The 22,272-nt window shown below is 51.0% G+C and overlaps 1 protein-coding gene across 1 annotated transcript in view; it reads left to right on the top strand.

Annotated features, from left to right (window-relative positions):
• Positions 1-283: 283 nt before the first annotated feature.
• The window catches only part of BMAL1 (basic helix-loop-helix ARNT like 1), a 43,204-nt gene continuing 21,215 nt past the window's right edge, over positions 284-22,272 (top strand). The window contains exons 1-2 of the mRNA XM_078607269.1: positions 284-521; positions 18,690-18,837. Of these exons, the coding sequence (XP_078463395.1) occupies positions 18,698-18,837 (140 nt within the window). The 5' untranslated portion in view covers positions 284-521; positions 18,690-18,697. The remainder of the gene's footprint in view (positions 522-18,689; positions 18,838-22,272) is intronic.

Below are 22,272 nucleotides of genomic sequence, written 5' to 3' on the forward strand. Positions count from 1 at the left end.
TGGTGGTGGACAATGTAGTGGTGGTGGTGGTGGATACTGTAGTGGTGGTGGTGGACACTGTAGTGGTGGTGGTGGTGGTGGACAATGTAGTGGTGGTGGTGAACACTGTGTGTAGTGGTGGTGGACACGGTACTGGTGGTGGTGGATCTGTGTTTAGTGCGCGTCTATTCGGGTCAATCCGGTTGCCGCCGCCTGCCAGAGAAAGTGGGTCAGACGCCCAGGCTGGCGAGCCGCACGCCGGAGCCCACGGATTCTAAAAATCCCCCTCCGCGTCCCTCCCCCCCCCGCGCCCCCCTCCCCTTCGAGGAACGACTCCATCCTCGTTTTTGCCCGATCTTCATTCCCCATCGAATGAACGCACACACACACAACAACAACAATAACAACAACCGGCGACATCATCATCATTATTAGCAACAGCAGCAACGACAGCGAACGGTTCTAAGACGAAACGGGGGGAGGTGCAAGTGATCGAGTGGAACAAGCCAAGCAAGTGACGGCCTGTGCGGATGCGCGCTTACGTAAGTGCGGTCCCGTCTGTGTGTCTGTCTGTCTGTGCGTGGGTGCTCGCTAACAGCACTTGCCCCAGCAGTCTGTACAAAGGCTACACGGGGCATCTTTGTCTTTGTCTGTCTGTGGGTGATCGCTAGCAGCACTTGCCCCAGCAGTCTGTACAAAGGCTACCCGGGGGATCGTTGTCTGTCTGTCGGTGCTCGCTAACAGCACTTGCCCCAGCAGTCTGTTCAAATGCTACCCGGGGCATATTTGTCTTTGTCTGTCTGTGGGTGCTCGCCAACAGCACTTGCCCCAGCAGTCTGTACAAAGGCTATACGGGGGATCTTTGTCTTTGTCTGGGTGCTCGCTAATAGCACTTGCCCCAGCAGTCTGTTCAAAGGCTACCCGGGGGATCTTTGTCTGTCTGTGGGTGCTCGCTAGCAGCACTTGCCCCAGCAGTCTGTACAAAGGCTACCCGGGGGATCTTTGTCTTTGTCTGTCTGTGGGTGCTCGCTAGCAGCACTTGCCCCAGCAGTCTGTACAAAGGCTACCCGGGGGATCTTTGTCTGTCTGTGGGTGCTCACTAACAGCACTTGCCCAAGCAGTCTGTACAAAGGCTACCCGGGGGATCTTTGTCTTTGTCTGTCTGTGGGTGCTCGCTAAGAGCACTTGCCCCAGCATTCTGTTCAAAGGCTACCCGGGGGATCTTTGTCTTTGTCTGTGGGTGCTCGCTAAGAACACTTGCCCCAGGAGTCTGTTCAAAGGCTATACGGGGGATCTTTGTCTGTGGGTGCTCGCCAACAGCACTTGCCCCATCAGTCTGTACAAAGGCTACACGGGGGATCTTTGTCTTTGTCTGTGGGTGCTCGCCAACAGCACTTGCCCCAGCAGTCTGTACAAAGTCTATACGGGGGATCTTTGTCTTTGTCTGTGGCTGCTCGCTAACAGCACTTGCCCCAGCAATCTGTACAAAGGCTACCCGGGGGATCTTTGTCTTTGTCTGTATGTGGGTGCTCGTGAGCAGCACTTGCCCCAGCAGTCTGTACAAAGGCTACCCGGGGGATCTTTGTCTGTCTGGGTGCTCGCTAACAGCACTTGCCCGAGCAGTCTGTTCAAAGGCTACACGGGGGATATTTGTCTTTGTCTGTCTGTGGGTGCTCGCTAACAGCACTTGCCCCATCATTCTGTTCAAAGGCTACACGGGGGATCTTTGCCTTTGTGTGTGGGCGGGAGCGGTGGCGCAGCGGTTAGCGCCGCAATGCGCTACGAAACGGACTACGCCGACGTTTCGGATCCCCCCCCCCCCCCACACGCTCACGACCAATGACGAATCATATAAGAACCGGTCCTGGGGCCTCTCCCTAGGTCGACTCGGCCTCGAGCGAGTTACCCGGCGCACGAAACGCCAGCGATGGGGAGACAAAGGCGGCCGGGTGTGGTGTTAGCCACCCGCCATCCCCTCGCGTTTGCCACGGCACAGGCTTTCACATCGGCGCTATCCTGGGATTTTTTTTTTGAGGGGGGGGAAGGCATCTTAGTCTTTGAGTGTGTTCCGAGCAGTGGCTATCCACTCACGTTCACCCACTGGGATTTTTGCACACAGCGTTGGTGTACAAGGTGTTTTTTTATGCAATATTTTGCTGTCTTTTCTTGGATTCTCTGTTTGCACTCAGTCACATATTCACTTGAAGATGTTTTTTTGTTCATGTTTTTGTTTTTTGTTTGTTGCGGTTGCACCCGATTCAAGAGCCGAATGACTCACAGGGCTGTACCTAATAAATGAACTTGAACTTGAACACCCACCACCCACCTCAACTCGGCAATACGGGGCCATCCATTTAGTAGGTACGCAAAAATCTGTCAAACCCTGACCCCTACCCCACTCCCTGTACACACGTGGATTTTTTACACCCCCCTCCCCCCGAAACCTATAGAACGGCCGATATTTAATCCACGCAGAAACGATCAAGGATTTATAACATTAACGTGTTTCAGCAAACAGATAGTCCACCGCCGGACGATCTAACTCATTTGAAGGCCAATTTCGACTAATTATTATCGAGGCATCACACCCCCCCCCCACCCCCCGTTTTCTATGCGTGCGTACATTGTCAGCAGACCCCCCATATGCAAGTGAACGCATTTGGGTTAACCCCCACTCCCCCCTCCGTGTGTACGTTCTAAATGGATGGCCCCCCATACACGATGTCTTTCTGTGTTCTTCGCGTGCGTACTTCGCGCCACGTTATCGACACCCCCCCCCCAGACACACACCATGGGCTGAGCAGTTGTGCTTTTTATGTTGCCAGAACCTTCTACCCCCACCGATGGCCCTCGCTAATTCTTTAACCTCTCTCATCGCCCACCTACGCTCCCAACCCACGCCCGCAGCTCCTTCAAACGCGCGCACTCTCTCTCTCCTCACTCTCTCTCCTCACTCTCTCTCTCCTCACTATTTCTCATCCTCTCTCTCTCTTCACTCACTCTCTCTCTTCACTCACTCTCTCTTCACTCTCTCTCTGTCAAGGCCCTCCAGCCTCTTGCCTGGCAACTCACCCGAGTCAACCGCTCACTCGCGCACTTCGTCTGGCATGGGAAGCACTGGCTCAGGCCGGGCGTTCTCTGCCTGCCGGTGGGCGAGGGCGGCCAGGGTCTGGTGGACGTCGCCGCCAGGGTCATGAGTTTCAGGCTCATGGCAGTCAGGCGGCTGCTGTACGACCGGGAGGAGCTACCCTGGAAGTCGCCGGCCCTCGCCCTGCTGCGGAATGCAGGGGGATGCCTGGGTACGGTCAGGAGCTCTTCCTGAGGGACCTGAGCCTGGTCGACTACACGAGGCTGCCAGGTTATCACCAGAGCCTCTTGGACGCGTGGCGGAGCTTCGAGTGGAGCAGAACGCGCATGGCGCACTACGACCTCGCGCAGTTCCTGAACGAGCCCTTGTTCTGCAACGGCCTCTTCCAGGGTATCAGAGGGGAGAGGACCCTGGCTCTACGCCTCACATCAGCAGGGCTGCGGACAGTCTTCCACCTCGTGCAGGCCCACCAGCCCAAGTGGAAGACCGCAGCTGAGATCGCCAGCACCGCTAGGGGACTCTGCTCCATGCTCGCCGGGGAGAATCTGTTGGGACGTGCTCCGCGCCATGAAGGAGCTGCGCCTGAAGCTGGAGGCGCCGGGGGACGGTGGCGGCCCCCCCCCCTTCCTCCTCCTTCCTGGAGTTGTACGTCTCCTGCGCGCACCCCCCTGGCCACAGTGACTCCGGCAAGCTACTGAAGCTCCGAGGCTGCAGGAACGTGCCCCTGAAGAGCGCCACAAACACAGCGCTCTACACGTGACTGTGTCAAGGCGCTCTACACGTGCTGTGTCAAGGCACTCTACACGTGCTGTGTTTCAAGGCACTCTACACGTGCTGTGTCAAGGCGCTCTACACGTGCTGTGTCAAGGCGCTGCATTCCTGGGACCTGGCCGACCTACCGGACACAAAATGGAGAGACCATTTCTCTCCCCTCATTGTGGCCGCCACCCAGTGGAAACAAATGTACAAGTCTCCCCCGTAGCCAAACGCTGTGGTGACCTCCAGTGGAGGTTGGCACACTGCACGTTGCCATCGGCCGTGTGGATCAGCCGAATCTCAGACTTCCTGCGGTGCCAGGGAGGATCTGCCCCACCAGTACTTACGCTGCCAGCGGCTCAAACCAATGTTCCGCCTTTTCGGGGACATCTTCAGGAAACTGGGGGTGCCCTTCTACAACAGCAGCTTTGTATATGGGGTGGTGCCTTACCTGGCTAACAAGCGCCATGACCTCGCCAACTTCGCCTGTGTTCAGGCAAAGATGGCTGTGTACAAAACGAGAAAAAAGATGCTGGAAGGTGACACTGACGGCTGCTCTGTGCTTCCAGTGTTCAGGAGCCTGCTCAAGGCGCGGCTCCGGCTGGAGCACGCCATGTACCACACACATGATGTGCACGTCTTCTTCGAACGCTGGGGAGCCCGAAAAGCCCTCTGTACCAGGGTGAACGGCACCCTCGTGTTCACCTTCTGAAGCGCTCGCTCGTCACCGTGGCGTGTGCGATGACCACCACCACCACCACGTGACTTTTCTTTCGTGTTGTGCGCGCTGCATTTAGTGCCACAACGCGTGGATTTATAGCGTTTGTCATTTGTTTGCTGGTGACTTTGTGTTTTTCGTATCAGAATCGCCTCCAGTGCTGTTGCTGCTGGCGGCAATAAAAGTTCTTTAAAAGTCAAATGTCTCTCTCTCCACTCTATCTCTCTCTTCACTCTCTCTCCTCTCTCTTTCTCTCATCCTCACATCGTTAATCTCCGCACGCTGCTGCGAGGGCAAATCCATGTTCGGCTGTTGTTGTTGTTGTCAGTGAATTTAGATGTTTTTTGGGGGGGTAAATGTGTTCAAATGTAGCAGTGGCAGAGAGACAGCGCTGTTGGAAGAACTAAAAAAATTAACCCGTAAAAACAAAGTTTTTCACTATAAATCCTTTATATGCGTGGCGGCTAGAGTCCTCTCGTCCTCTGGCTTGAGATGGCTGCCACCTATGGGTCAGATGATTGCCTGCCACCATTAAGCAATTGGTAATTAAATATTTAAACAAATTTCCTAAAAAGTGTAAAGTTATGGAAAAAACATTTTCACGAAAATAAATTGTCACCCACAACGAGTCTGTTTGGAAAATGTCAGCTCGATTGAATCACGGGAAGTGGGTTAAAAAACGACCGAAAGATTTGCACGGTCGTAAGCGCGCAAGCAAGCAAGCAAGTGAACTTAATATAAAGGATTAAAAAAAAAACAGAGGCTGACGTTATGTAACCCAGTGAGCCACCTCTCTCACGGTCCCTGCGCGCGAGCTGGTTTCATTGCTCCATCTCCGCACTGGATGTCCTCTGCAGCGTGCTCTCTCTCTCTTTTGAATGCCACCGACTCATTCACTCGCTGACCCATCCGCCCACTCATCCATCCATCCATCCGCTAACTCACCCACTCACTGACTCACCCACCCACTCACTCTTCCATCAGTCCTACCATGGTTACCGTTCCGTGAAACTTTGCTTACTGATCCCTCGCTTCCATTTTGAGAGGACTTGGTCCACCAGACTGACCGTTTCATCTCATCCACGGTGTTCAACCACCACCATCACGTGATAGTCAGCCGCCATGGGCAATCCACTGCTGGATGAAGGCCTCCCCAAACGAATGCCAGCACTCACGATCCAGCGATGCGTCGATCCATGTAGCATCTGCACACCAGCTGATTTCATCGCTCCATCTCCCCGACAGACGCCATCTCAGACGCGTTTCATTCCTTGGCTGCCACTCCCCTCTCATCTCACTCCACTCCCCTCCACGTACTCTCCTACCTCTCACCTCACTCTACTCCCCTCCACGCACTCTCCCACCTCTCATCTCCCACCTCTCCCCTCTCATCTCACTCCCCTCCACGCACTCTCCCACCTCTCATCTCCCACCTCTCCCCTCTCATCTCACTCCCCTCCACGCACTCTCCCACCTCTCATCTCCCACCTCTCCCCTCTCATCTCACTCCCCTCCCCGCACTCGCCCACCTCTCATCTCCCACCTCTCCCACCTCTCCCCTCTCATCTCACTCCCCTCCACGCACTCTCCCACCTCTCATCTCCCACCTCTCCCCTCTCATCTCACTCCCCTCCCCGCACTCGCCCACCTCTCATCTCCCACCTCTCCCACCTCTCCCCTCTCATCTCACTCCCCTCCACGCACTCTCCCACCTCTCATCTCCCACCTCTCCCCTCTCATCTCACTCCCCTCCACGTACTCTCCTACCTCTCCCCTCTCACCTCACTCCACTCCCCTCCACGCACTCTCCCACCTCTCATCTCTCACCTCTCATCTCACTCCCCTCCCCGCACTCGCCCACCTCTCATCTCCCACCTCTCCCCTCTCATCTCACTCCCCTCCACGCACTCTCCCACCTCTCATTTCCCACCTCTCCCCTCTCATCTCACTCCCCTCCACGCACTCTCCTACCTCTCATCTCCCACCTCTCCCCTCTCATCTCACTCCCCTCCACGCACTCTCCCACCTCTCATCTCCCACCTCTCCCCTCTCATCTCACTCCCCTCCACGCACTCGCCCACCTCTCATCTCCCACCTCTCCCCTCTCATCTCACTCCCCTCCACGCACTCTCCCACCTCTCATTTCCCACCTCTCCCCTCTCATCTCACTCCCCTCCACGCACTCTCCTACCTCTCATCTCCCACCTCTCCCCTCTCATCTCACTCCCCTCCACGCACTCTCCCACCTCTCATCTCCCACCTCTCCCCTCTCATCTCACTCCCCTCCACGCACTCGCCCACCTCTCATCTCCCACCTCTCCCCTCTCATCTCACTCCCCTCCACGCACTCGCCCACCTATCCTCTCTCGTCTCCACGTGAGCACGACATTGCAGAGTCGCACCTTCATCTTGGGAGGAGGAATCGTTGCAAATTCGCGAACAGAATCGCAATGAGTAAGAGCCACCTGTGCCCTCCCGTGTCACCGGCAACGAAGCAACCCGCGTTTATTTGTTTAGCCTCGTCGATAACCGCGTTTCCACGGACGCTCGCGAAACACCGATAAGCTATCGATGGCCACGAGTTGATTTTCTTTTAATTCGGCAAATGTGAGTCGACGCCTCACGCTTATTTATTCATTTGTCCCTGCCAGGGAAATGTGGGTTAAATAGAACGCTGACATGAAACTCCTGCTTACCCCCAACGCACTCCCCCCCCCCCACACACAAAAGAAAAATCTGGGTCAGGGCTAAGGCATTCACTCTGCTGCCGGTTGCGTCAGCGAGTCGGGTCAGACGCCCTAAGGGGGCTCGAGCAATCAATTAGCGATGAGTGGGTTTATTTTCAAGCCCCGTGCAACGTGAACACGACAGGGAACAGCGCTTTTCTAGGGCCGCTCGTTGTTGTTGTTGTTGTTTTCGTCAAACGTCCTTCATTCGGGTGCCACGGTGGCTAGGAGATGTTAACTACCTCGCCTGGTATACAGGATGTCGTGGATTCGACCGCGACCCTGACGATGCCTGCTGCTGTATATTTGGAGTCTGCGTGTATCTCTCTCTCATCATCACGGTGGCTAGGAGATGTTAAATACCTCGCCTGGTATGCAGGTCGTGGGTTCGACCGCGATCCTGACGATGCCTGCTGCTGTTTATTTGGAGTCTGCGTGTCTCTCTCTCTCTCATCATCACAGTGGCTAGGGGATGTTAAATACCTCGCCTGGTATACAGGAGGTCGTGGGTTCGACCACGACCCTGACGATGCCTGCTGCTGTATATTTGGAGTCTGCGTGTCTCTCTCTCTCACTTTCTCCCCGTGGTAGCGTGGATTTTTCTCCAGATCCTCCGGTTTTTTCTCCTCCACATTTGCACATCGCGCGTTTCGAGCATGTGGCTGCTGTACACTTCCACGTGATAAGCCACTTTCGTTGAGCTGTCATTTGTGATAACCAGGTCGCTCTTGAAAACAAAGAGAGTTATATAGCTCAGTGGGCCCTACCTGGTTAAATAAAACATTGTTTAATAGTTTTAGTTTAGTTGTATTCGCCCAGGGCAGGGATCGCCAACCAACATGACAAGAAGAGGCAAAAATAAATTTTGTTCAAATTCGGTAAAAACAAAAAAAAAGACGACTCAACATTCCAAGGTGCCGCAGTGCTACTGCGTGGTGAACACGAGAGAGAGGTCGGTGGTGGTGGTGGTAGTGGTGTTGGTGGTGGTGGCGGTGGTGGTGGTGGTGGTGGTAGTGGTGGTGGCGGTGGTGGTGGTAGTGGTGGTGGTAGTGGTGGTGGTGGTGGTGGTAGTGGTGGTGGCGGTGGTGGTGGTAGTGGTGGTGGTAGTGGTGGTGGTGGTAGTGGTGGTGGTAGTGTTGGTGGTGGTGGTGGTAGTGTTGGTGATGGTAGTGTTGGTGGTAGTGGTGGTGGTAGTGGTGGTGTTGGTGGTGGGTCCTTGGTAAGTAACGGTCACACGAAGCCAGTTCATGAACAGAGCTGCACGTTTGCCGACCCACGTGGTCTCGGGCTGAACGATTTGGGGAAAATATCTAATTGCGATTTTTCTGACAGATATTGCGACTGCGATTTGCGATTAAAATGTTTAAAGTAAAGCTTCAGTTCAATATTCACTCTGTAATAGATTTAAAACATGTGATGTAGCATTACCACGTGATACCATCAAAATATGAGCCGCTCTATATATTTGAATGCAAGGATGAGAACTTAAAAGATATGAATTGCTTCCAACATGAATTTATTTGAAACTTTAAATTGAAATAGAACAATCAAACATAGAGCAATTGTTAAGTTAAATAAAAAAAAAAGTTATAATAATAATGCAAAAATAAAACAATTCCAATAAGAAAGTAATAGGGAGAAAAAAATAAAAATAAAAAATAAATTAAAATCACGACGTTTCGGAGGCAACACAAGCCTCCGTTTTCAGGTGGAACCGTCACAGCACGCTCGCTGTATCAAGTGTATCAAGTACAGCGAGCGTGCTGTGACGGTTCCACCTGAAGACGGAGGCTTGTGTTGCCTCCGAAACGTCGTGATTTTTATTTTATTTTTTACCTACGTGACTTTACCGAAAAAAAACCCAAGAATATGAATCCTTGCAGTCACGAAAGCTTCAAATCTAGAAATTAATAGGACTTTTCAAATGGCAGCCTTTGCGATTTGCTAATCGCATTGTTTCAAATTGCGATTAATCGATTTGAAATCGATTCATCGTTCAGCCCTACCGTGGACCAGAAGTTGCAGCGAAGCACCGCTTGCTCGCATTTGTGCAATTGGCCGGACGTTCGATGTTCGGTTGAGATGTTTGTTTGCAACCGCATCACGAAGATGCTACGAACCTCGCGGTGAGACGTGGAGATGCGCGCGTGTGTTTTTTGGGGAGCGGTGGTGCAGCGGTTAGCGCTACGAACCTGGATGCTCGAGTTCGATTCCCGGCCACGGCCAACACCGGTGACGATTATAATCGGAACCGGTCCTGGGCCTCCCCTCGGTCGACTCAGCCTCAAATGAGTACCTGGTGCGGTGTGTAAACATCGCCACTGGGGAGACAAAGGCGGCCGGGCGTGGTGTTGGCCGCCCACCCCCTCGTGTGCCGTGCCGGCCTTCATAGGTGCTCGCTAACAGCACTTGCCCCAACAGTCTGTTGAGGCTATACGGGAGATATTTGTCTCTCTCCAGATCCGTATAACTTTATTGACACTGAGCTTGAAGCCTCGGGTTTCTTGCTACATTTCTAAGTGGCTTGTAAGAGGGAATACGGTACGCGTGCTTTTGTTTTCCTGGTCAAACGCACGTAGGGGGTCTTTTTTGCGTGCCAATCATCGATTTGCATTTGTTGATTGAGTCGTGGGAATTCGGCATTCTAGGGCTGAACGATTTGGGGAAAATATCTAATTGCGATTTTTCTGACAGATGTTGCGATTTGATTCGCGATTACATTTTTTTAAAGTGAAGCTTCGGTTCAATATTCACCGTGTAATAGATTTAAAACATGTGATGGAGCATTACCACATGATACCATCAAAATATGAACTTCTCTATATATTCTAATGCAAGGATGAGAACTTGCTTCCAACATGTATTTATGCAAATGTTTTATTGAAATAGAACAATCAAACATATAACAATTGTTAAGTTAAAAAAATGAAGTTATAATAATAATAAAATCCAATAAGACTTTTCAAATGCAAATAATCGCAGCCTTTGCGATTGACTAACCGCATTGTTTCAAATTGCGATTTCGATTTGAAATCGATTAATCGTTCAGAAAGTCTTTCCACAGGACAACAATGGTGACGTCTCAACGTGGTACTTGTTTTATCCACCCCCGCGGGGATGATGGGCTAGGGTTTCTCCTGACGGGGGAATTGAACTGGTGAACTTCAGTTGAAGTCTATGAATAACGCTGGTCGCTTCCTGGCTAAACAATTAATTATTGTAAGTGTACGTGTGTGTGTGTGTGAGTCTGTGGATCATGGCGTGAAGGTCAGTCATATCTGTCAACCCTTTATCAGTGCCCCACCTTACTACAGACCAATTCAGACCTCATTGGTCACCCCGTGCCCCTTATCCATCTCAACGTTCATCCTACAAAGTCCCATCACAACGGAGAAATACAAACAAATAGACAATTTTTCTGCCCGTATTGAAACGGCTGTACGCCGTATGGACCTGAAAACGCAATATTCCTGTACAAGAATACGGAGCAAACCGTGTGGGTTGACAGGTATGGACAGTGGATGCGCCCAGCGTAGAGTGACGGGATTTGTGTACGTATGTACGTTGAACTTCGATTTAAAGCTTTCGTGACTGCAGGGATTCATCTTCTTGGTTCTTTCGGTATAGTCACGTAGAAGGGAAGTAATAAAATAATAAAAATAAAACATAATAAAATAATTCTCACGACGTTTCGGCCACAACGCAAGCACCTCACCGGAGGACGGCTGCTTGCGTTGTGGCCGAAACGTCGTGAGAATTATTTTATTATGTTTTATTTTTATTATTTTATTACTTCCCTTCTACGTGACTTTACCGAAAGAACCAAGAAGATACGTTGAACTTCTTTCGCACCGTACGTAGCCAACCGTGCCGATCGGAGGTGCGAAATCGGAGGAAGATGTGCAGTCCGTGCGGAGCGAACCTTCGCGCAACCAACCCCGCAACTAATGATGGGACTTTAGTCTCGGCGAAAGAAGCAGCAAACGCCAAATCCCCTTGTCCAAGAGAGGACACCGGAGAAGCGTTGTTCATAGGCAGGCGCCGGGGGACAAGAGGGCACAGAGACCCGTCGCTAAGCACGCGCAAAATTGTTCAATTACGCAAAGTGCAGATTAGAAGTTACGTAAATAATTGAATTACACGGACACGTTTATCCCGCATAAGTACTTCCCCGCAAAACGTTTGGCGCTGGGAAGGGAAAAAAAAACCCTTCCAATAATAACATTCGATAATGATAATAGCATTTTATGAAAATAATATTGTAGACTAAAACAATTTTAGGATAAAAACGTGCTATGATAATAACATTGTTTAATAACATTCTATGATAATAGCATTCTATCATAATAACATTCGATAATAATGACATTAAATAATCATAACAACGTTGTATAATAACAAAATTTTATTTTAATAACATTCTATAATAATAATAACATCGTATAATTCGGCCGTAATATTCAAGGTGCGCGTGATTTCGCGACGCAGAACGCGCGTTGCAGCGAATGACAGCGCCCCTGCGAATGTCAAAGGCGGAGAGAGATGCGGGGCAGCACTCCGTGCCGTCTTCACGGACATTTCGTGAACGCGAGCTGGGGGTCCATCAGCCGATTGGATGTCCACGTTGGACGTCAGAAACCTGGCTTAAAGACGCACTGCGACCTCGACGCTGGGTATATAAATACTTTTTTTTAAACTACCCGTAAAGGACAACAAATTAAACACAAATAGCAGCTCTGTAGAATTTAGTTTTCAATCTGGATTGTTTAAAGTGCATCGCTACAGTGGCTTCCTAATATCGGAAGGAAGAGATACCAGCACCAGGACAAAGCCATCTCAACGTCTCTACACCGCGCTGCAGAGATACCAGCACCAGGGCAATGCCATCTCAACGTCTCTACACCGCGCTTCAGAGATACCAGCACCAGGGCAATGCCATCTCAACGTCTCTACACCGTGCTGCAAAGATACCAGCACCAGGGCAATGCCATCTCAACGTCTCTACACCGCGCTTCAGAGATACCAGCACCAGGACAAAGCCATCTCAATGTCTCTACACCGCGCTTCAGAGATACCAGCACCAGGGCAATGCCATCTCAATGTCTCTACACCGCGCTTCAGAGATACCAGCACCAGGGCAATGCCATCTCAACGTCTCTACACCGTGCTGCAGAGATACCAGCACCAGGGCAATGCCATCTCAACGTCTCTACACCGCGCTGCAGAGATACCAGCACCAGGGCAATGCCATCTCAACGTCTCTACACCGCGCTGCAGAGATACCAGCACCAGGGCAATGCCATCTCAACGTCTCTACACCGCGCTGCAGAGATACCAGCACCAGGGCGATGCCATCTCAATGTCTCTACACCGTGCTGCAAAGATACCAGCACCAGGGCAATGCCATCTCAACGTCTCTACACCGCGCTGCAGAGATACCAGCACCAGGGCAATGCCATCTCAACGTCTCTACACCGTGCTGCAAAGATACCAGCACCAGGGCAATGCCATCTCAACGTCTCTACACCGCGCTGCAGAGATACCAGCACCAGGGCAATGCCATCTCAACGTCTCTACACCGCGCTGCAGAGATACCAGCACCAGGGCAATGCCATCTCAACGTCTCTACACCGCGCTGCAGAGATACCAGCACCAGGGCGATGCCATCTCAATGTCTCTACACCGCGCTGCAGAGATACCAGCACCAGGGCAATGCCATCTCAACGTCTCTAGTACACCGCGCTGCAGAGATACCAGCACCAGGGCAATGCCATCTCAATGTCTCTACACCGCGCTGCAGAGATACCAGCACCAGGACAATGCCATCTCAATGTCTCTACACCGCGCTGCAGAGATACCAGCACCAGGGCAATGCCATCTCAATGTCTCTACACCGCGCTGCAGAGATACCAGCACCAGGGCGATGCCATCTCAATGTCTCTACACCGCGCTGCAGAGATACCAGCAGCAGGGCAATGCCATCTCAAAGTCTCTACACCGCGCTGCAGAGATACCAGCACCAGGGCAATGCCATCTCAACGTCTCTACATCGTGCTGCAGAGATACCAGCACCAGGGCAATGCCATCTCAACGTCTCTACACCGCGCTTCAGAGATACCAGACGACCACAGAAGCGCGTCTGAAAGGGCGCGATGACGACGCAGTCGACAATGAAAAGGCCTCACGTTGGGCTAACTGCCTGCGATGAACGCGTGGATGAACTCCTGCGAGAGGGGGGGGGGAGGCCTTTAAACCGTCGTCGATTCCTCGCTCGGCACGCCGGCCCCGCTGCTACCGCCACCGCCACATTGAAGTGTTGACACGTCGCGCTAAGCCCTGCCCCACATACAAGTAGGTCAAATCCATCCCTGCGAGTCGGCGAGCGCCTCCCTCCCAAACCCAGCCTGCACACCCCCACCGCAACCCACTATCCCGTCTCTCGCTCGCTCGCTCGATCCCTCTCTCTCTCTCGCTGCTTTGCGCGTCTAATTTTACCCGTAGGGCCGTGCGTCACGGCACGTAGCGCGCACCCTATTGGCACCATCGGCGCGCAAACTCGCTCCTTGTTTTCGCTCCGGCTATAAAAATTACAACTCCACAACCCTCCACCCACCCACCCAAACCGAGCAGTGGCTGCCGTTGCTGCCGCTTGCGGGGGCATTTAACAGCGGCTGACAGAGAGGAGAACGCAGTGGCTTTGGCTGCGAAGGTGGTTGCAGTAGCGCGCGCACGCACGCGATGTCCTTCGCAACGCAGCCGGCGTTCATCCCCGACTCGTTTCACGAAGGTTTGTGCAAATGTGTTTTTTTTTCGATTTTTTTTTTTTACATTTTTTGTTTCGGCGGTCTCAACGGTGATTTTGATTTGGTTCGGTTTTTTCCGGAACAGTTCGAATGCGATCGTCGTCGCGCACGTGAACGGGAACTGACCGCGAGGGTGGTTTTGGCGTGCGGTTGATTGTTTTAAGGGCAGTTTCATCTCGTCGGTGTGTTTTTTTTAACGTTTGAAGCATATTTATTTTGGTTTAGCGCGTAGGCTTTCGCGAGCAATGTCACGCATAATAGAGCTTTTTGGGGTTAGATCGCGTAAATATATAAATGTGTCGTTAAAACCCGCCACCACCCGACACAGCCGACTAGTAAGGGTTGTCACCTAAACAGAACGTGGCCAATTCGTCACTAGTAACAGCAACACCGGTGTGTTGGAGAGCCAAGCCACAACATTTACACTCTGAGTACGACGTTTCGCCAGTTATTACAGTATTCAATTTCCAACACACCGGTTAGTGCTGTACTAGTGACGAATTGGTCACGTTCTGTTTACGTGACAACCCTCACTAGTTGGCTGTGTCGGGTGGTGGCGGGTTTTAACGACACATTTATATATTTACGCGATCTAACCCAAACAAAAACTCTTATGGATGACATTTATTTTGTTACGTAATCTATCTTCGCCCGTTGGCCTCTTGCTAGCCGAACGGTCTAGACACTTCCTTTTCAGAAATGACATAATAACTCTTGTGCATTTACAATTTTCCCAAAGCGGCAATTTGAAATTTTTACTTGGCCTTTTCTTGACGCCGTATTGAATAGTTGAGCGGATTCAGCCTGGATTCGTGCAACTTTAATTGCATGTAAATAGTCAGCGCACTTTTACGTCTTTACGTAACGGGAGGTCACCGCCGTTTACAAAGAGGCAGCGGTGTTCCACGTGCCGCCAACATTAAACCAACAATTTGGTGATGCTGCTGCTGCGTTGGCAGTGGTGCACAAGGACAAATAATAACAATAACAGCAACAACTCAACAAATTCGTGAATGACACTGTGTGGCTTTAACATGAAAAATATATACAGGAGGGCCCAAAAGTCAGAACGCATTGGGTTAATTCATTCATTTTAACACTGGCATTACACAATTTAATTGCTTATTCTTTAAGTTAACATTGTATATATTTTGATTTAAAGCTTTCGTGACTGCAGGGAGTCATATTATTGGTTATTTCGGTAAAGTCACGTAGAAGGGAAATAATAAAAAATAATATAAATATAAAACAATAAAAATTCTCACGACGTTTCGACTGCAACACAAGCAATCATCATCAGGTGTGAAATCCACAGCAAGAAAATTTGAAGAAAAAATGTTCTTGCTGTGTATTTCACACCTGATGATGATTGCTTGTGTTGCAGTCGAAACGTCCTGATAATTTTATTGTTTTATATTTTTATTATTTTATTATTTCCCTTCTACGTGGCTTTACCGAAAGAACCAAGAATATTGCGTATATTATCAGTATTAATATATCGATGGTTCTTCGTCTTCCTGTGGAGGGTCACCTCAAATCCGTGGTTAACAAACTCGACCAAGACCCCGAATTAATGAAGACTACAAAACACTATTGATGAATGCTCAAAGATTACGTAGCGGTGATCTTAGAAAAGTCTTAAATTCGTTTCAAAAGAGAATTCGTGCATGAAATGTCAATGGAAGACAGTTTCAACATTTGCTACACATTTTTTTTAAATAACCCGATGCGATTTGTTGATTTGCTGACTTTTGGGTCACGTCTGCACCACGCGCACGCGTGGACTCTATTGTCGATGCTCTGCACCGGATTCCATTATCGATGCTTTGACTTGCGAATCGGTAACCGGGTCAAGAGAAACGTTGAGATGGCTTTGTCCTAATGTTCATGTGTCCCTCTGAAGCTGTCCGAAGCACGACGAACAGACATTGAGATGGCATTGCCCTGGTATTGGCCGTCTCTAAAGCACGGTGTAGAAACATTGAGATGGCATTGCCCTGGTATTGGCGTCTCTAAAGCACGGTGTAGAGACATCGAGATGGCATTGTCTTGGTATTGGCGTCTCTAAAGCACGATGTAGAGACATCGAGATGGCATTGTCTTGGTATTGGCGTCTCTAAAGCACGATGTAGAGACATCGAGATGGCATTGTCTTGGTATTGGCGTCTCTAAAGCACGGTGTAGAGACATCGAGATGGCATTGCCCTGGTATTGGCGTCTCTAAAGCACGGTGTAGAGACATCGAGATGGCATTGCCCTGGTATTGGCGTCTCTAAAGCACGGTGTAGAGACATCGAGATGGCATTGTCTTGGTATCGGCGTCTCTAAAGCACGGTGTAGAGACATCGAGATGGCATTGTCTTGGTATTGGCGTCTCTAAAGCACGGTGTAGAGACATCGAGATGGCATTGTCTTGGTATTGGCGTCTCTAAAGCACGGTGTAGAGACATTGAGATGGCATTGCCCTGGTATTGGCGTCTCTAAAGCACGGTGTAGAGACATCGAGATGGCATTGTCCTGGTATTGGCGTCTCTAAAGCACGGTGTAGAGACATCGAGATGGCATTGCCCTGGTATTGGCGTCTCTAAAGCACGGTGTAGAGACATCGAGATGGCATTGTCCTGGTATTGGCGTCTCTAAAGCACGGTGTAGAGACATCGAGATGGCATTGCCCTGGTATTGGCGTCTCTAAAGCACGGTGTAGAGACATCGAGATGGCATTGTCCTGGTATTGGCGTCTCTAAAGCACGGTGTAGAGACATCGAGATGGCATTGTCCTGGTATTGGCGTCTCTAAAGCACGGTGTAGAGACATCGAGATGGCATTGTCCTGGTATTGGCGTCTCTAAAGCACGGTGTAGAGACATCGAGATAGCATTGTCCTGGTATTGGCGTCTCTAAAGCACGGTGTAGAGACATCGAGATGGCATTGCCCTGGTATTGGCGTCTCTAAAGCACGGTGTAGAGACATCGAGATGGCATTGTCCTGGTTTTGGCGTCTCTAAAGCACGGTGTAGAGACATTGAGATGGCATTGTCTTGGTATTGGCGTCTCTAAAGCACGGTGTAGAGACATTGAGATGGCATTGCCCTGGTATTGGCGTCTCTAAAGCACGGTGTAGAGACATCGAGATGGCATTGTCTTGGTATTGGCGTCTCTAAAGCACGATGTAGAGACATCGAGATGGCATTGTCTTGGTATTGGCGTCTCTAAAGCACGGTGTAGAGACATCGAGATGGCATTGTCTTGGTATTGGCGTCTCTAAAGCACGGTGTAGAGACATCGAGATGGCATTGCCCTGGTATTGGCGTCTCTAAAGCACGGTGTAGAGACATCGAGATGGCATTGTCCTGGTATTGGCGTCTCTAAAGCACGGTGTAGAGACATTGAGATGGCATTGCCCTGGTATTGGCGTCTCTAAAGCACGGTGTAGAGACATCGAGATGGCATTGTCCTGGTATTGGCGTCTCTAAATCACGGTGTAGAGACATCGAGATGGCATTGTCCTGGTATTGGCGTCTCTAAAGCACGGTGTAGAGACATCGAGATGGCATTGTCCTGGTATTGGCGTCTCTAAAGCACGGTGTAGAGACATTGAGATGGCATTGCCCTGGTATTGGCGTCTCTAAAGCACGATGTAGAGACATTGAGATGGCATTGCCCTGGTAGTGGCATCTCTAAAGCACGGTGTAGAGACATCGAGATGGCATTGCCCTGGTATTGGCGTCTCTAAAGCACGATGAACAGACATTGAGATGGCATTGCCCTGGCATTGGCGTCTCTAAAGCACGGTGTAGAGACATCGAGATGGCATTGTCCTGGTATTGGCGTCTCTAAAGCACGGTGTAGAGACATCGAGATGGCATTGTCCTGGTATTGGCGTCTCTAAAGCACGGTGTAGAGACATCGAGATGGCATTGCCCTGGTATTGGCGTCTCTAAAGCACGGTGTAGAGACATCGAGATGGCATTGCCCTGGTATTGGCGTCTCTAAAGCACGGTGTAGAGACATCGAGATGGCATTGTCCTAGTATTGGCGTCTCTAAAGCACGGTGTAGAGACATCGAGATGGCATTGTCCTGGTATTGGCGTCTCTAAAGCACGGTGTAGAGACATCGAGATGGCATTGTCCTGGTATTGGCGTCTCTAAAGCACGGTGTAGAGACATCGAGATGGCATTGCCCTGGTATTGGCGTCTCTAAAGCACGGTGTAGAGACATCGAGATGGCATTGTCCTGGTATTGGCGTCTCTAAAGCACGGTGTAGAGACATCGAGATGGCATTGTCCTGGTATTGGCGTCTCTAAAGCACGGTGTAGAGACATCGAGATGGCATTGCCCTGGTATTGGCGTCTCTAAAGCACGGTGTAGAGACATCGAGATGGCATTGTCCTGGTATTGGCGTCTCTAAAGCACGGTGTAGAGACATCGAGATGGCATTGTCCTGGTATTGGCGTCTCTAAAGCACGGTGTAGAGACATTGAGATGGCATTGCCCTGGTATTGGCGTCTCTAAAGCACGGTGTAGAGACATCGAGTTGGCATTGCCCTGGTACTGGTCTCTCTCTAAAGCTGCCCTGGTGCCCGTGTCCCCTGCGCATGTCGTACGCGTGCCGCGTGCAGATGAGGCGATGGCGGACCAGCGCATGGACATCAGCTCGACGATGAGCGAGTTCCTGGCGCCTGGCTCCTCGGGGCTGATGCCTCGCACGCTCAACAGCGCCGCCCTCGACTTCAACCGCAAGCGGCGTGGCAGCTCCCCCGACTACGAGTACGCGAGACGGTGCCCGCGCGAGAGCGCGCACGCCGCGTCGTTGTTATTACCGTCGTCGTGATTATCGTTACGAGACTCTTTTTAAAGGAGGGAAACTCGCCATGTTCGGGGCGGTGATGTTGTTGCCGCTGCTGCTGCGTGTGATCAGGATTGAGCGATTTTTCCCAGGTTATTTTTAAGCATTGGGATTCATCTTCTTGGTTCTTTCGGTAAAGTCACGTAGAAGGGAAATAATAAAATAATAAAAATAAAACATAATAAAATACAATTCTCATGACGTTTCGGCCACAACGCAAGCAGCCGTCCTCAGGTGAAGAACAGGTCTTCTACGTGACTTTACCGAAAGAACCAAGAAGATGAATCCCTGCAGTCACGAAAGCTTTAAATCGAAAAAACATTGGGATGTTTGGCCGATACCAGCCGTGTTGTTTGGTTCCGTTTTTTTTTACGATGGGAGGAGACAGGAGAAAGCCGTGGGGAAATAGCGCGAGGTGGCTTCCCTGCTGTCGGAAGGCGGGGGAGGCAGACCCGACGGAGGGAGAGGCGACGGAGGGAGAGGCAAAGTAAAAAAAAGAGCGAGAGGGAGAACGAGAGTGAGCGAGAGAGTAGAGAGTGAGCGAGAGAGTGAGCGAGAGAGTGAGCGAGAGAGTGAGCGAGAGTTAGCGAGAGTGAGCGAGTGTGTGAGCGAGAGAGTGAGCGAGAGTGAGCGAGAGAGTGAGCGAGAGTGAGCGAGAGAGTGAGCGAGAGTGAGCGAGAGAGTGAGCGAGAGTGAGCGAGAGAGTGAGCGAGAGTGAGCGAGAGAGTGAGCGAGAGTGAGCGAGAGAGTAGAGAGTGAGCGAGAGAGTAGAGAGTGAGCGAGAGAGTAGAGAGTGAGCGAGAGAGTAGAGAGTGAGCGAGAGAGTAGAGAGTGAGCGAGAGAGTAGAGAGTGAGCGAGAGAGTAGAGAGTGAGCGAGAGAGTAGAGAGTGAGCGAGAGTGAGCGAGAGAGTAGAGAGTGAGCGAGAGTGAGCGAGAGAGTAGAGAGTGAGCGAGAGTGAACGAGAGAGAGCGAGAGAGTGAGCGAGAGTGAGCGAGAGAGTGAGCGAGAGAGTGAGCGAGAGAGTGAGCGAGAGAGTGAGCGAGAGAGCGAGAGAGTGAGCGAGAGAGTGAGCGAGAGTGAGCGAGAGAGTGAGCGAGAGAGTGAGCGAGAGAGTGAGCGAGAGAGTGAGCGAGAGAGTGAGCGAGAGTGAGCGAGAGAGTGAGCGAGAGTGAGCGAGAGAGTGAGCGAGAGAGTGAGCGAGAGTGAGCGAGAGAGTAGAGAGTGAGCGAGAGAGTAGAGAGTGAGCGAGAGAGTAGAGAGTGAGCGAGAGAGTAGAGAGTGAGCGAGAGTGAGCGAGAGAGTAGAGAGTGAGCGAGAGTGAGCGAGAGAGTAGAGAGTGAGCGAGAGTGAGCGAGAGAGTAGAGAGTGAGCGAGAGTGAGCGAGAGAGTGAACGAGAGTGAGCGAGAGAGTAGAGAGTGAACGAGAGTGAGCGAGAGAGTAGAGAGTGAACGAGAGAGTGAGCGAGAGAGTGAACGAGAGAGTGAGCGAGAGTGAGCGAGAGAGTAGAGAGTGAACGAGAGAGTGAGCGAGAGGGTGAGCGAGAGGGTGAGCGAGAGGGTGAGCGAGAGGGTGAGCGAGAGGGTGAGCGAGAGGGTGAACGAGAGAGTGAGCGAGAGAGTGAGCGAGAGAGTGAACGAGAGTGAGCGAGAGGGTGAGCGAGAGGGTGAGCGAGAGGGTGAGCGAGAGGGTGAGCGAGAGGGTGAACGAGAGGGTGAGCGAGAGGGTGAGCGAGAGGGTGAACGAGAGAGTGAGCGAGAGGGTGAGCGAGAGGGTGAGCGAGAGGGTGAGCGAGAGGGTGAGCGAGAGAGTGAACGAGAGAGTGAGCGAGAGAGTGAACGAGAGAGTGAACGAGAGTGAGCGAGAGAGTAGAGAGTGAGCGAGAGTGAGCGAGAGAGTAGAGAGTGAACGAGAGAGTGAGCGAGAGAGTGAGCGAGAGAGTGAACGAGAGTGAGCGAGAGAGTAGAGAGTGAGCGAGAGAGTGAGCGAGAGAGTGAACGAGAGAGTGAGCGAGAGAGTGAACGAGAGAGTGAGCGAGAGAGTGAGCGAGAGAGTGAACGAGAGAGTGAGCGAGAATGAACGAGCGAGAGGGGGTAAAGAGAGAGGGGGGCAAAAAAAAAGGGGGGGGGGGTACATAAAGCAAAGCATTAAAAAAAACAAAAACGAAATGATGAACGAAGCAAAGTGCCGACTACACCGAGCATCTTCTTGTTTCCTCTGATCGTAAAAAAAAGTGGCATAGGAGGGGAAAATCACGCCAACAGAGCGAATGCCACCAGAGCGAACGCCCAGCCGAGGGAGACGGAGCAATGAAAATCCCGCTCCGGGGCGCGTGCCAGGCAGGCGCCTGGTCTGATCGCTGCGCGCGTCGAGGAATTCCTTCGCCCGGCAGTGGCTAGGTCGTGACGCGTCATCGCCGGCGTCCGAGGGGCAACGAAACGGAGACGGCGAAACAAAACAACAAAAATGGCGACAACGCCGCCTGGCACGCGGGAGGCCACGTGGGTTCGATCCCTAACCCTGAGGCATGCTGTATTTTTAAATCCTTTATATTAAGTTCACTTGCTTGCTTGCTTGCGGGCTTACGACCGTGCAAATCTTTCGGTAGTTTTTTTAACCCACTTCCCGTGGTCCAATCGAGCTGACATTTTGCACACAGACTCGTTGTGCGTGACAATTTATTTTCGTGAAATTTTTTCCCCAAAATGTTCCACTTTTTAGGAAAAAAAAAATATATTTAATTTAAAATACCAATGTGATAAAAATGAAACTCTTACTCAAGAAAAAACAGAAATGAATAATAAAATAAAACCGATGCCACGCATATAAAGGATTTATAGTGAAAAACTTTGTTTTTACGGGTTATTTTTTTTGTTAACGTTCTCCCCCGTGGTCGCGGTGGATTTTTCTGCGGGTCCTCCGGGTTTCACCTCCACATTTACGACTCGAGATCGCGCGTTTAGAGCACTTGGCCGCCGCTATGAATTTCTCTAAATCTCAACACGACGACGATGAGCCACTTTCATTGAGCTATCACTTGTGACGGCGAGGTCGATTCTGTTTGCGTCTTCTCCCCGTGGACGCGTGGATTTCTCTCCGATTTTCCCCTCCACGTTTGGAATCAACAACACGCGTTCAGAGCATTTGGCCGCTATTAATGTCCACACGATCATGAGCCACTTCTTTTCGATTTAAAGCTTTCGTGACTGCAGGGATTCATCTTCTTGGTTCTTTTGGTAAAGTCACGTAGAAGGGAAATAATGAAATAATAAAATAAAACATTATAAAATAATTCTCATGACGTATCGGCTACAACGCAAGCAGCCGTCCTCAGGTGAAGAACAGGTCTGTCGGGG

This window comes from Lampetra planeri, chromosome 27 (assembly GCF_965212315.1).
Source record: "Lampetra planeri chromosome 27, kcLamPlan1.2.h2, whole genome shotgun sequence".
Lineage (NCBI taxonomy): Eukaryota > Metazoa > Chordata > Hyperoartia > Petromyzontiformes > Petromyzontidae > Lampetra > Lampetra planeri.